This window comes from Neovison vison, chromosome 13 (genome assembly GCF_020171115.1).
Source record: "Neovison vison isolate M4711 chromosome 13, ASM_NN_V1, whole genome shotgun sequence".
NCBI classification, from domain to species: Eukaryota; Metazoa; Chordata; class Mammalia; order Carnivora; family Mustelidae; genus Neogale; species Neogale vison.
The window spans coordinates 143,063,690-143,079,943 of record NC_058103.1 but is presented as its reverse complement, the minus strand read 5'-3'; the positions used below and the strand labels follow the sequence as shown (position 1 = coordinate 143,079,943).

The window sequence follows — 16,254 nt, the reverse complement described above, 5'->3', positions numbered from 1 at the left end:
ACAGAAAGGTTTGGAACCAAAGGCAAGGAAAGAGATGGGAACTAGAGTTCAGAAAGGTAGGCTGGAGCTCAGAGACGGGCTGGAACAAACGCGGAGCCCCAGGCCGTCACACAGGTACAGCGGGCTTGTGAAGCCAAGGAAAGGAACTGTCTGCCGCCCATCCTCATCACAAGGCCTTGCCAGCGAAGGGACCAGGGCTGCCGGGCAGATCCCTCTCCACGGGGCCGGACTCTGCCGGTACTCGTGACTGAGCACTGCGACCAGGGCACAGGGCAACACCCCTGCCACAGCTGTCCTCTCCCTCAGCGCTCCGTGCGTCCTCCACATCCACCTCCGTGCTTTCTCACACATGCGCACACGCAGTCATGAACACCCCCTCCCGCACCACCCCTTAGCTTTAACTCCTGACTGTTTCTGACTCAGGAAGGAGTAAGTTTATAAAAATTACCACCGCTCCTTTCCCGGTAAGAGTCCAGTCAGGCACCGCTGACTCGAGCCCCTGCGGAGCTGTCTCTCACCATCACCCACACAGGACAGAGGTTTTGCAAGGGTGATACTGGATGGCACCTGCTCCAGGGCAGGCCTCAAGTTTCGGATAAGCCTTTCTGACATGATAAACATCACAGGAAACGAGATGATTAGAGTTTTAAGTTACAAAGGAGGATACTTAATACACTTTAGAAAGAAATCAGTATCTATCCTGAACTCCAGGTGAATTTCCAATCCCTAAAACTTTGTTGGGGGGCTGGGGGAGAAAGGGTGGGGGTAAGATGTTCATCGGAATTGTCAAAAATCTTTAAATCCTATATTTTTTAATGTCATTTTTGCCAAGCAGGAGGAGAAATACAGCTTTCAACTAATTGTTAAATCCCAGTCCCTGACTGCAGAAAAATTTCCAGGAGCTGGTGGGTATCCGACATGAAGTTCATTTATATCAACTGGCACAGCAATCTAAACCAATACCAGCAAGACTAGATATTAAAAGTGCTTCATAAACTAGTAATTTTTCACACGGTCTATTTCAACACAGTGGAATCAGTGTTCTGTAAAAACGCCGGTAAAAGGAAATGGTTTAGTAAGAAGTAAATCCACTGCGTTCTCTAAAGGAAAACAGTTAACTCAGCACTTTTTAGGCGCTCCCCCCAAGTGCGCCCTACTTTGTATCCTGATGAAAGCTGGTCAACTGTTAACTTCGAAGCCAGGTCAATGAAGGAAAGCAGCTCACCTCCAAACACAAATCAATACACCTTCAGGTGCTGGGACAGGCAGGTCAAGGGACAGCCATTATCTTAGGAGCCGTTTCTCGTGGACATAGCAATGATTTCATGACTTCTGTAAAGCATTTTTAATAACTACCTATCTTCCCCTTTTAATTGTTAAACCTATAACTACAATAGTGATTAAGTACTCATTAACTGTGTTTTACCTTTACTTTTGCCACTATGATATGCAGAATTCAAATCTGCAGTCACACCATGGGAACCACAGTAGAAACGTGTATCTTCCACCTCTTTTAGTTCTCCCCAAATCTCAACGTTCTCATAAATTAATATTTTTGCCGATCCTGATTTTTATTAATATTTTTGCTGATCCTGATTTTTACTTTTAAACTTACGACACCATTATTTCGCTAATTTCTAGTGAGGCTCGGATTTTTGTGGAACAAGCAAATATAAACAGAATGCTTTATTCTAATGCATTGTTAACATAAAGATTTGACAAGAATTCTATCGCCCTGATTCATTCCTCTCACTCCACATTGACCACACAGAATAAAAGTGTGCATGAACCCGGAAAGGCCAGTGAAGACTCCGCCCAACACTTACCAGGAGCAATGGTCTCCAGCGTATCAGCGCTGACCTTCCGAGTACTTGTGCAGTGATGGAGGGTGGAACCCGAAAATACCAAGTAAAAAACTACATCATCCTCAACTTTGTCCTCTTCAGCCAGCAACACGGTAACCACACAATCGCCCTAGGAAAGGAAAAAGAGAGTCAGGTTCCCCTTGGGAGTCCATCTTCACAAAACTTTAAATTCAAGGGAAAATCAAATGTCTCATCCAAACTGGGTCCCATTCGAGGAGGTTATACAAATATAAACCCTGACCACTTACGTGCCAGGAAGTACTGTAGGCACTGAGAATACAAAAGGATCTGAAAATAAGATCTCTGTCCTCCTTAAAGCTTAGGGTTTTAGTGGAGGTGGCTGGACAAATGAGTAAACTAAGAAGGTAATAGTTGGTTTGGATATTTACTTGACGAACAGGTAAAAAAGAAATCCAAAAGAATCCAAAAATAAGGCCAAGAGGATGGTGGAGGCATATTACACAGTTAGTTACATCCTTACAGCCTGAACGTGCCCTTGAGCCGTGTTCCAGTAGTAGTAATAACTCTCAGTCCGACATCCTAGAAATCGCTGCCAAATCCCCCTATTCTCCAACAAGGAGAGTCTCCGATGAGCTAGCCCGGAAGCGGCAGGTTGCAAAGAGCATACACGTGGGCTCCAGTCAAACCTACAAAGACTTCACTTAAATCCTCTAAACCCCACTGTCCCTGACTTTATTAATGGAGACAATACCTCCTCTTCCTGCAGCTAATATATGAACACTCTTGGAACACATTCAGCTCTCAGTCTATGATAATATTCTTACTCTACAAGGACAGGACAATCACTTTTCCGGTTATGTGTTTCCTGACCCTCTGGAATCCCTACTCTTCTTTAGCTACCTCTCCATCAAATCCTTGGAATTAGACAAAAATCTTGTATCAGTACCTCTGTCCATGACTTTGCAACTGCTGAGACGATATCTGTTGTTAATTCGCAAATATTCTTTCTAGTTTTTACACATTCTTTCTTTTTTTTTTGAGGTTAGCGTCTAAATTAAATATATTCTACAAAATACAGTCCTAACTACTACTCTCTCAATCATAAACATTAGACAATTCATGTTGGCACCATAAACAAAAGATTTTAAAGCACTAGGTTTAGTAACATCTAAATCTTAATAATGCACTATTTAAAAAAAAAAAAAAAAAGGAAAAAGAGAATAATGCACTATGGAAAAACCAATTTACAAAAAGCCAGGCTGCTTCAGCATTAAACAGGAGCAAGAAAGCTCCTTCCTTAGAGCTTTTTTTTTTTTTTTTCTTTTCCATTTTGGCAACAATGAAGCCTTTGAGAGAACCATGCCACCCTGTGGCCAAAATTTATTAGGCCCAGCAGCATTACAGAGCAGCAGGTAATATTTTTATTCAACATTGAAAACCAAAAATCACAACATCAAACTTAAGCAATGCTCCAAAACGTGGATTCTGGAAACAGAGTTCCAAGTATTTCCCAAAGTCAAATGCCCATCTCTTCACTGATCCCCAGTGCTTTGTGCAGTGCCCTGTACATGGTAGGGGCCCACATCTGTTCAATGCAACAGATAAGAATTCAGAATGAGCTACATATAAGCTGTGACTTCCTCCAAATGCTGAACTGGAAAGTTCCAAAGCATCCTACCACAAGGAACAGCACAGTTGGTAAAACAGAATTATCACGGGCTGCAGTCACTCTTGAGAATTATAACTGAGACTCATGTGTAAGTCCCTATCTTGGAAACATTTTGAAAAGCTTAGGCTGGCAAAATATTTAATACCCTTTGTCATGATAAACCACAACCAGCTAAAATGTCTGCAGCACATGAGAAGACTAAATTTCTCAAGGTATTGCAATACCATTATAACCTGAGGAGGGGAAAAGGTGTGTGAGAGAAAGCTCTAAAGTTTCATCCTTCAGAGCACAGGTTGGCAAACTGATCTGTGGGGGTAATCCAGCTCTCGGCCTGTTTGTGTTTGGCTCAAAGCTAAGAAAGGTTTTTATACTTCTAAAGTGGTTGGAAAAAAAAAATAAAAATATCTTTTAACCTATGAAAATGACATGACATCTGAATTTCGGTGTCCGTACATAAAGTCTTCTTGGAACCAGCTCACTTGATTACCCGTGGTCCGTGGCTCCTTTTGCACTATAATAAGCCACAGCGGAGCTAAGCAGTTCCCACTAAGACCTTGTGCCCTATCGGCCTGCATTACTCACAGCGTGGACTACTTCTAGAGGGGGAAAAGAAAATGAATTCTAAGACTGTGTGTCCTTTCTCAAGATCAGGGATTTCCTCTGAAGATGTGAGAACCAGTATCTTGCTAGAAGACTCTGTGCCCAAGATATTAAATGGTATCTGGGGCCTTCTTTTAACTGAGGGCAGAAGAGGGGGTTATGGGACAATTTAAATCCTTTTAACAAAGCCTTCAACATCAACTTCTTTCTTCACTCCCAAGACAAAAGTAAATAAGCTTTAAACTGCTCACAAAGCTTCAACAGTTTTTTTTAATGTTAAGTCAAAATACCCAAAATACTAAATAGATGGGAACACAGAAGACTCACTCACCTCAAAACTACTTGAAATTCAGATTAAAAAGGCACCTGGCACGAAAGTACCTAGTTTCCCCGAAGGAGTGCCTCTGCACTCTCAAGTCCCTGGGAGCAAACGATACATACTCTCACCACGCGTCAGCTCCAAGACCCTGGTGTCCCCACACCAGTATGGGGCACCGAGAGGCCCTGCAGACACTCACAAGACTAAGCTAGAGCAGGGGTGACTGAAAAACAGATGTACGCAAGAGTTTTTGTTGAGGTGATTGCTGGAACCACACCTTCCCTGAGGAATATTCTGGTACATGATTTCCCTGCTCCTGGGAAGGACACACCCCATGGAATGAACACATAGGTCAATCTGGCTGCCCAGTTAATAAGTCTGTCACACATCTAAAAAGACAATAGATGAACTATTAACAAGGGCAATTTTCCGGACACATTCTTGATTAAAGCCCCAGGAAGAGAGGCATCTGTATCTCCACTTCTCCAGTAAACTGAAGAAACATATCCTTGAACCTCACAGGATGGTCAGAGTCCTGATTATTTTTGCTGACAGATGACAATTTATAATGGCCCTATTTTGTAGGTATCGGCGGTCCCCAAGATATGAATGCACTGTAGCCCTAAATGCCACAATAAGTAACTTACTTGCCCCCCCAAAACCAGAATTTTATTTGTTCTTTAAATTTTTATTTAAATTCAGTTTAGCCAATATATAGTACATCCTCATTAGTTTTTGATGTAATGTTCAATGTAATGTTCACTAGCTGCGTATAACACCCAGTGCTCATCACATCACATCACATGCTCTCCTTAATGCCCATCAGAGAAACAAAATTTTAAATGGCAGTTGTGGTCCCAATTCTCCCCATCTTTAACTCATGTATATAGTAGATACATATATTAATGGTGCTATAATCACTTTCACATATTTATTAATGACAAAAACAAAATTTTTTCCCCACTCAGGTTTCTAACCTGGAATTCAAAGAACAGATCTTCCTTTTGTAGAACAAGGATTTTCTCTCCACGTGAGACCCAACATCTTGCCCAACATCATGCAGACTCTCCATGCCCCGAGATACGAGTTATGCCTGAGGTCTTCCTTAAACCAGGGACAGTATCTTGATCAGGGAAAAAAGGAATGGGCAAGGGAAAAGCATCCGAGCGAAGGGAGAAAGTGAATTATAGTGTGGGAAAGGAACAAGGCCTTGGAAACAGGGAAGATGTTAGGCGGAGTTGAGGGGAATGAGACAGTAGGAAGTTCTGTGGGAGGAGTGGTCAAAGAAGGGCCAGCACTGATGTCTCAGACGGCCAGACAGTGTCAGACATAAGGTTTCTGGCTGTGGACCCCATCAGCACCAAGGTAACTGCCGTGGTACACTGGAGATGGCTTGTACAGGCTCGTGAGAGCCCATCACTGTATTTTTAGGAATTCTGCAAGCCACTTGTTAAACACAGCCATTATTAAAAAATTAAGCGCAGAATTAAATAAATTGTATAAACAACAGATTAATAAATAACTTAAAACTCATCACTTTTTAATTATTTTATCACACTTCCCTGGTACCTATAATCTCGAGGTTTACATCTATTTTCTGACTGAAATTACAGCGATGGTGTGCACATCTCCCCCAGCACACACCCCTGTCCCGCCCTGCATTCAGTGATGTGGCACTGCCAGCCTAAAATCAAGAATAGCAGTATTTACACCACTGAAATCGGCAAATGCTACAAATCAGGGTTTTTCTTTTTTCTTTTTAATCATCACATCATTGAGAATAGATTAGCAGAATGGGAGAGAGGGAAAGCGAGGGAATTTCCAAAGGGAAGGCAAGGAAGGCAAGGATATGCCACGGCAGGCCGGATCCAGACAGATGACTGCTTGCGAGAACGAGAGTGGAGGACTGGCCGGCCATCCGGGAAAACCAGCGCCAAGTACAAAGCAACCCAGGTCCACAGATAACAATGCCGCCAGAATTCTGCTCAGGAAAGATCAGTATCATCACCACACCTTAAGTCAATCAATTTTCTAACTTTCAAATTTGGCTTTTAACTTATTAACATACTGCAGTGGGCAAAGGAACGGTCTCTGCCTGAATCACAGCATGGGACATTGCTTCCTGTTTACCCTCTTTGTTATGTTAAATTTTCAGCTGGAAGTGAAGACAAAAATACTTACCTCAAAGGTTGTTTAAGAATTAAGTAACTGATAAAAGTGAAGCACCAGGGGGCCCCTGGGTGGCTCAGCTGCTTGAGCATGTGACTCTTGGTTTTGGATCAGGTCCTGATCTCAGGGTCCTGAGAGCCCTATGTCAGGCTCTGTACTCACTGTGGATCCGCCTGAGATCTGTCTACCTCTCCCCACCCTCTGCCCGTCCCCGACACATGCACACTCTTTCCCTCTCTCTCAAATAAACAAATCTTTAAAAAAAAAAAAAAAGTGAAATACCTACAGCACTGCATGGGACATATGTTCAATAAATAATAATTCTAATAACTGTAATGCGGATGTAACAGAGAACAGATGTGACATATAACATGGTGACTACAGTTAATATACCGTATCAAATACCTGCAAGTTGCAAATAGAGTAAATCTTAAAAGTTCTTATCACCAGAAAAAAACTGTAACTATATGTGGTGACGGATGTTAAGTAAACTCACGATAGTAATCATTTTGTAATAGATACATATATTAAATCATTTTTACACCTAAAACTAATATATTTTATGTCATTTCTATCTCAATAAAGAAATACTATTATTATTTGTCAGAATGTAAGTCCCACCTTTTATATACATCATAATATCCCCTTAGTCTGGAATAGGAAGAAGCAGGTGCTCAAAACACACATTTGAAAAGAAAAACACCAAAACTTTAATAGCAGGTACCTACTCCTAGATGGTGGCTGAGGTCAATTTTAATGTACTTCACACTTACATTTTCCAATATATATATTTTTTAAGATGTATTTTTGAGAGAGAGAGTGCATGCACATGGGCAGACAGAGAATCTCCAGCAGACTCTCAACTAAGTGGGAGACCCAACATAGGGCTCAATCCCAAAACCCTGAGATCATAACATGAGCCCAAATCAAGAATCAGACACTTAACCAACAGAGCCACTCAGGCACCCCTCTAGCATTTTCAAATACAGATGGTTTATTTTTAAAAGAAAAAAATCCTTGTTTTTTAAATAGTCTGCTTCCTTGTAAATCACAAAGGGAAAGCTAGAAACCTCGTAGATACCATCTGAATCAAGTGATCAAAAAAGGTAACATGATGAATAATGAAACAAACCAGCGCCCCACACCTGATGCCACCTGCTGAGGACAAACATCACTTGCAGCATCCCCAACAAAAATGCAATACCTCACTCTAGTCATAGGAAGACATCACACAGACCCAAGTGGAGAGGCCTTCCAAAAAAACAAAAAACAAAAACAAAACAAAACAACTGGCCAGTGCTCTGCCAAAATGTCACTGAGGAGACGCAGAGACTGAGGTACCACTCCAGACTAAAGAAACTTGCCCACTAATGCAACACATCATTCTGGGTTGGAAGCTGAGTGGTAAAACAAATTGCTATTAAGGATATTATTGCGACAACCCACAACATTTGTGGGAGGCTTACAGATTTAACATATCAATGTTAAAACTCCTGGTTTCCTGTCATTGTGCTGTGGTTCTAGAAGAGTATATCCTTGTTCTTAGGAAATACACAATTAAGTATTTGGGGTAAAGGAGCATGATGTCTGCAACTTTCAAAAAACAAGACCACAATTAAGCAAATATGGCAAGATATTACCGTGAATCTGGGTTTAATGTAAACTATTCTTATAATTTTTCTATAAATTTGAAATTATTTCAAAAAATAATTTCTAAGGGACAATTTCTCAAATAATTTATGTAAGCAAATACTCAAAGTTAAAAGGTATAAAATTAAATTACATTTCTAAAGATGTTTTCTGCATCCTGCAGACATATGTATATGTATGTTTAGTAAAGATATTTATATTTAGTATATTAATATATACATATTTATATTTAGTATATTTAGTAAAGATAGTCAGGCTTCCAGAATTATGACTTACAACAACAGCTGCCTTTTGTTTGAGAATCTTAAAGGAGTTTATAGACCTTCCCAAATCGATTTCCCAGTTTGCCAAAATAACAAGATTTACACTTAATGTTCATATGGGGAAAGTGAAAGGAGGTAAGTAATGCAATGTAAATATTGAACATTCAAGTACTATCTTTCCACAAGGTGGCAAATGATTATAGTACCAAGAGAGTAATTTCTAAAGTGAGTCCTTGTACAATTCAGACACTTGTTTGCATTCACGCCATTAGCTTCATTTTCTCCTTTAAAATAGGCAGTTGATAAGCCACTTTGCCCAATCATTTCCTAAAGCTACCAAAGGTTTATAGTCACCTACAGTTTTTCCATAGTCTGAAATCAACAGTCTCTCCCTTGGAAAATCAGGCCGCTGGTCTTCAATTTCATTAAAGGCTCACGCAACAGAGAGCCACCCAGGAGCAATGAGCTTTCTAATGCTCAGCTCTTGGTCACTAAACACCATTCTCTATTAAAATGAACCAAAGCTACTCCAAGAAAGGCTATTTCCAGGCCTAGGGTCAGGGTATGTACAAGAGGATCCTGGAACATCTTGTTTTTGACAGAAAATAAGGAAGTGCTCAAAAAGTAGAAGAAAAGAAACAAAGATGGGGACATGTTGCACACTGAAGTGGCTTCCTCTGGCCAAATCTGGGACAATTTGAAAACCAAAACAATGAAAAACAGTAACAAACTATAAATAATTAAAGAATGGGAAGTCCGGAGTCTGCACTAGTATAGGTAAATGAATTAAACAGGGAAGGGAGAATTCCTGCAGATGACAGAATGAAAGGCTGACCAGTAGAGACAGTGCTAGCCTGGGGAAGTAATCACTTTGCAACCGTACTGGTAAAAACTGCTTCTAGCAAAAAATGATCAATTATCAATCTATGGAGAAATTCTAAAGAGGAAGAAGATGTGTACATTGTCTACAAGGATCTCCCCACAGACTACTTAGTAGTGGCAAGGAAGAAAAAATGTAGTATTTATTCAGTGAAGAAATCTACCAATACTTTGACCAGGTAATCAAAGTAATGTCCCAATAAAGACAGATGAACACTGTGCGCCTTCAGAAGGCATACTCTGAGAAGGACACAACAGGACCTACACAGTACTTTGGCCAAGAATGCATCTAGTCACAAGGGAACATCAGAAAAATAAAAATAAGAAATACTCTTTTGAAGAAACGAAGGGATTACTGTATTCTTCCAAACTGTCAATGCCATGAAAGATACAGAAAGGCTGCGGATGTGTGCCAGGTTGAAGACGGCTAAGAGACAACGACAACCAAAAGTGGTCTCTAATCCTACCATGCGATTAGTTGACCCCTGAACTACGTGGGGGGTGGGGGCACCTGCTCCAGTCAAAAACCCCAAGAACTGTGGATGCCCCAAAAGCTTAACTACTTCTATGAGACCCACCAGAGAGGACTTGTTACTGCCGTGTGCAATTCCCTGGAGAGCCCGGCCGCTGGTGTGGGGATGGGATGGTGTGCCTCGGGCGCCCCTCGGGTGGAGTTTTAGGCAGATACTGGCAACAGCTGAGCTTAAGGCCAGAGCACCCGAAGTGGCTATGAAACTCTGCTGCAGTTAATTTCATTCCACTATGATTTGATACTCATTTTCATGTTCATGTACGTTTCTCTTGACTGAAAACAGTGCCATGTACAGACTCTAGGTGTTTGTGTTAACTTTTTATAACAGACTTGTGCATGTGTTATGGCAGTAAATGATAAAATAGACTAGATCGACAACATGGTACGCATTCATGACATACCCAAATTCTTAATTTTTCAGTATTTCTAGGCTACATTTGTTCGTCTGTTGGGTTTTTTTTAATTATAGCAAATCTCTAGAAAACTTCCCAATATATTTAATGAAAGAGAAATCCATGTCTGCCTGGACCCAAGCCGTTCAAGGGTCAGCCATACGTATTTCTCGTCACTGCATGAAGCCTGTGGACAGCAAGAACTCCGTCCTTCTATGTACTTCACACAGCGCCGATCCAGCACAGAGTTTCTAAACAACTACACGAATGAATAAAGGTGGCAGAGATCAGCTCATGGAGAACGTTAATGGCAAACCGATTCATACTTGGCCTGGGCAGGCAAGAAGAAAAATAGAGCCCTCTGTGCTCTGGATTGAAAGAAAACTCTGGGGAGAGGGGTGGAGGGTGATGTGTTAACAGCAGCAAATGTTCATGAAAGGTTTTTTTATCCTACAGCAGAGTCCTCAAGAAGGAAAAAGAACAGAGGCGAGGAAACCACGTGGGGAAAACATTAAAAAAAAAACATGACTTAAGGAAGCAAAAAGAGCTTAAAATCGCTATTGTAGTAGTAACACGATCTGAAAAGAAATATATGTGAGAAAGGCATTCTGTTGAAAGTAATTTGATGAAATACGGGGGCTGACTGGCTGGGTGCTGGACAGAGAGAGGAAGAGAGTAAACATGAAAAGAGGGATCTCTCGAGGAAAAAATGCGGGGGTGGGCTAGGGGAATGATTTGTGAAAAAGAGGGCGATAAGCTTTAAATGTCAAGTTTCACATATCAGCAGGGTGCAAAGTAGATAAGACCCATCCAACAGGTGGCGAGCAGATGAGGCTGTCAGAGGAGGTCTGGGCTGGCGAGGCGGACCTGAGAGTCACCCCTGAGCACAGGCGCACTGTGTCACAGAGAGCCAAGGCCTAGGCCCTGGTGCTTCTGCATGGGAGGGCAGGAAGAGGAAACTGATCTGGAGAAACAGCACAAACAAGAAAGGCCAGCCAGAGAAAGGGAGAAATCAGAGAAGGGTGGATCAAAAAGAAGCATGAAGGGCAGGGAGAGAAGCAAGGACTGGCCATGCAACAAGAAGAGGAACGAACGTCAAGCAATCCTCAGGGTGGGCAACGGAGGACAGACTGGGAGACCGAAGCACGGCGAGCTCAGGAGCTGCTTCCAGCCCGCGTGAAACCCCAGCCGTAAATGGGCCTCTGCACAACGTACCACTCCTCTATCTCTCCCCGTGCCTCAAAATCCAGAAACAGGATCCAAACTCCAGTGCCACCAAGAAAGACGATGAGACCTACCATATCGCTTTTTGTTAATGGCAGCTGCGGACTGGGCCATCGGCAGTGAAAAACTTAGAACATGCATTTCCTCGAGTCCTCCGGGGAGCTCGGTTGATAAACTAAAACAAATATCATTTCCCAGCTTCATGATACAATTCATTTCCACCGGCTAAAATGTTTCAGGTTTCTATTTTAACCATCTTGTTGTTCATGACACCCTCAGTAACTACAAAAGCCTTTGAAGATGATATAATCTAGGCAAAATACAACTGTTAATCTACACTCATTTGGCAGAAAGCTAGGCTGAATGACAGTTAACGGACTTTCAAATAACGTACTGCTATCAAATATACAAAGGACTGTTAGCCATTAGTATTGGGATTATTTCTGAAATATGAATATCTGAAAATATGAATATTATATTAGACATTAATGCTGGTATGTAAATGAGCCTTGAAATGTTTGAAAATATTTTATTATTTTAAAAATTCCCTTTAGAGGTGCCCGGGTGCTCAGTCGGTTAAGTGTCAGACTCGATCTCAGCCCAGGTCTCGATTTTAGATCGTGAGCTCGCAGCCTCAGGTGGGCTCCACACTGGGTGTGAAGCCTACATAAAAACAAAAATTAAAAAACCCTCCCTTTAGCATATATATACACTTTTGTGTTTTACCACTAGTATAAAATTTGTTCTAGTTCATCAAGCAGATAAGTGAATTAGTACAAACATAATTAATATGAATTTGTCTGTCACCTTGCTTTCTGTTCTGTTCTCATAAGCACAGCCCCAAGTCATTCATCCATTCGTGCTAAACAAGCGCACAGGGACTTCTGTTCAACATATTTTGTCTCTGTTAGAAACCAGGTTCTAGAATTATAAATACTTCCTGGTGCCTGCCCTCCAGAAGCCTAGACAGACATACCCAGAGACAGAATGCTGTACGATAAGTGATATAAATGGTGTCTCTAGGGGCAGAGGAAATGGATGCCCCAACTCTGCCTTGAAGGGAATGATCAAGAAAGCTCCTATGGAGAAATGGCTATGTCCAATGCTGCCCAAGGCTCAACACAGACCATCTTTTGCAGGAACATACATTCTGAAAGCGAAGCCATTTAAGAAGAAACTGGTAGATGCAGTTCATCTTTGTACATTCAACATCCCTTCAAAGGGCCTGATACACAGAAAGGGCTCTATCGATGTTTGTGGGTTGAACCACAAATATTTGTCCTTCTAAAAAAAAAAAAAAAAAAAAAAAAACCACAAACCCAAAACTTAAAATGTTACAAATAAGCAAAAATACTAAGCTTGTTTTGCTCAGCCCTTTCTTCAGTTAACTAAACACCTGGCTGGGCACTTGGGTGAGGTACTATAGCAGATACCAAAAGATACTGAGACAAGACAGCTCTTGCTCTCTTGGGGCTCAACATCTTTTTAAGGAAGAAAGAAACACAAAATGCAACGATTACAGCTCTGTAAGATGCAGTGCACCACAGGCAAGGACCAGATACTGCAGGAGGCAGAGGCGGCTCTGGATGCCATGCTGAGCTAAGTCAGGGGAGGAAGGCTTCCCACGGGGCTATCTCAAACCCGGGCCACTGCAAGGAGGCACAGCGAGAATCCTCTCTTGCCTGACTCCACACTCTTGTTTGGAAGAGATGACAGCTGCAACGAGTGGACGGGATGAGGTGTAGGAGGAGGTGGAAGAGGCTACAAACGAAATCCGAAATCATTCAGGAAGCAGCGGTCAGATCTGAGAGCTTCTAAGCACTGAATACAATGAAGCTAACAAAATAACACATATCAGCAGAGCTCAAAGAGAGACTGGTCTTGTATTTTCATCCTTGGGAGCACCCTGAAGTGCTCTCTGTACACTGGCCTTCTCTGTAACTGGAATTCACTCAAAAGGAAAACATCGCAAAATTTAATTATAAGAGGACACATGAGTTACATTCGTGCTGCTTACTTTACTAGAGTGTTCTAGGTAAACAAGAGGCACATTTATAAGGCAGAGTCATGGCAAAGTAGTACCCAAGCATCTCTAAGATAAGAATGAACATAAAGGTTTGATGCTGCCATCAAGCCAGAAAATAGGAGGCATGCAGAAGGAAAAAAAAAAAAAACAAACCCAAACCCTAATCACTGGACAGTGCAATTTCATTGGTTTTTTAATATCTCCTCATACTAACTCGTACTGTTTTCTGGGAAACTGACACCATTACAAAACAGAGCGAGAAAGCATGTGCCTACACATGCACACACCTTCAGTTTTCTTGCGCATTCACTTTTCTTAAATGAAACATGCTACTCTAACAGTGAAGTAGGAAAAACACGGGCTCAGCAGTAAGATCAGAGTTGGTCACTTCATAGCTACGGACCTGACAGATAAACGGGTGGAGCCCATTTTGCTTGTCAGCCAAAGGACAACAGTCTCAAACATGTGCCAAGCACTCTTAAGAAGTAAGAAATAAACATGAAGTAGACAAGGCTCCTGGCCTCACAGAGTTTACACTTCAGCAGGAGGGACAAACCTATTATAAAAAGGAACATCAGGGGAAAGTTCCATTACTAAGAACAGGACAGAGTAGAGGGTTCAAGTGTGTGTGAAGCAGGGGTGAGCGGCTGGTTCGAAGAGGGCGGTCAGGGAGGGTTACCACAGGAAGTCCCATTTCAGGGGGAACCTGAAAGAAGAGGCAAGTTTCACGTGTTCCAGGTCAAGAGAATGACAAGTGTCAGGCAGGGGTAAAATCGACATGTCCAGAAGAGCAGAGGCGGCCAGTCTGGAGCAGCCAGGAAATAAGCCCTGGATGGGAGACAAGGGTGGAGTTTGGATTTACTTCCTCTGTATGATGTTAAGTCACTGGAAGGGTTTGAAAAGAGTGAAGTCATCTTGATTCATGTTTTAAAAGAATCACTATGGTTCCCTCTCCTTGGAATGACTTCACCCTTTGTCTGCCTGGTCAATTCCTGCACGTTTTAAACAAACACGGTCCATCAGAGGAGTAACGTGCCATAGTTTCTGCAAAGGGAACACACAAGCAGAAGACAGGACATGAATGCCATGGGTTTCAGCCTTTGTACTCCAGAGACCAAGGAGAAGCAAGGAAGGTTAACAACATTACTGCCCTGCGTACTTTTTTACACACGGTTGGAAGATCAAATAAGATAATGACAAACAACTTTTATACAGCATTAATGATCATTACTCTTCAAGTGTCCTCTTATTAGTAAGGTCCTCCCTGACCATCTTAAAGAATATGAACTCCTCTGCTACAGCTCTCCTTATCTATCTTGACTTTTTTTCCTCATAGCACTTTTTACAATCTGGCATGTTTATTTATTTGTAAATATCCACAATGTATATTTATATGTACATAAGTGTGTGTGCATGTGTATAAATTAATACATACATATTTATATATTTCCCTGATTCTTCCCTTTCCTCCCAACTATTCTGTAAGCTTCATGAGGCCAGGGAGCATATTTATTTTATTCAATACAACATCATTACCTAAAAGTGTAAATGGTCGCTTTAAGTGCTCAGTAAATGTTGGATGAATGAATGAATAAATGAATTCCTAACTGGATTCTCTTCCTATAAACAATCTGTCTCTTTTCAATTCACTTAAACACTTAACAACAAATGGATGAGAAATTAAAGATCTAAAATCTAATGATCTAGCTATGCCACCTTTTTAGGGCAGGGATCCTTAAAAATAAACCAACAAGAAAAACAAAGCAAAAAAAAAAAAAATTCACTTAAAACAGAACTAAGGCTCAAAAGGACCAGTGACAAGAAAAGAACACAGTGGCATCATCCCTATTTATTTAACCAAGGGGCTTTACCCTTATCTCTCTTAAGTGGAAGAATATTCAGATATTCTCCATTCCCCTCATAAGAAAGCCTACATTCCAGACTGGATAGCAAAGCTATCTGTTTATAAAACTGTTTATAAAGCTTTCCTTAAAAGGTGCCCCAAAGTACCTCAAGGAACATAAACAGAAATCCACTGAGAAATGTATTGACTTTTGGCATAAACTAAATTCATTCCATATACATGGAATGAAATCTGACTGATATCAGTGATGAAAATATTTAACAATTTTATTTGACATTCAAACTTAATTTTTATTTCCACCAGACTAACCTTTTGCTGGATAAAGGTATGGGTCAGTGAAATCCCTGTAACCTGCCTTCTTCATCTTTAATCACACAACTTATAGTCCAGCCAAAAGCATCCCCCTTTCCAATGCGAACACAAAACTATTATTTTAAATACTACTGCTACTACTACTACTACTACTAACAAAAATTCATACTGTTTTCCAGCTTTAATTTTGCAACACTAAGATACATACAAATTCTTAAAGGTTTCCAAGCACTGCCTTTTTGGTCCATTAACACAGCACCAGTAGATGGCGCTCAATAAACCTGATGAGCTCTTGGTTGAGTTCTTGGTATGGAGTGGTTTTAGAGACTATTCTCCCCAATGGGGAAGAATCTGGAAACTTCAGCTGGGAAAGGAATCAAATTACAGAAAATTTTGTACGGTTTCCTTAATGGCAAGTGTTCCTTAAAACAGAATTTTTGAAAACTTTAAGAGTATATGAGCTTTTTGTTTCAATGTACAAACCCAGGCCTCTCCATATATTCTTGTTAATAAGCAAAACTAAATTGGT

At 41.1% G+C, this 16,254-nt stretch overlaps 1 protein-coding gene across 7 annotated transcripts in view; it reads right to left on the bottom strand.

Annotated features, from left to right (window-relative positions):
- Positions 1-16,254, bottom strand: part of AKAP13 (A-kinase anchoring protein 13) — a 322,456-nt gene that overhangs the window by 202,392 nt on the left and 103,810 nt on the right. For all 7 annotated transcript variants that reach the window (XM_044231511.1, XM_044231512.1, XM_044231515.1 and 4 more), the window contains exon 3: positions 1,827-1,974. In XM_044231511.1, the coding sequence (XP_044087446.1) occupies positions 1,827-1,974 (148 nt within the window). The remainder of the gene's footprint in view (positions 1-1,826; positions 1,975-16,254) is intronic.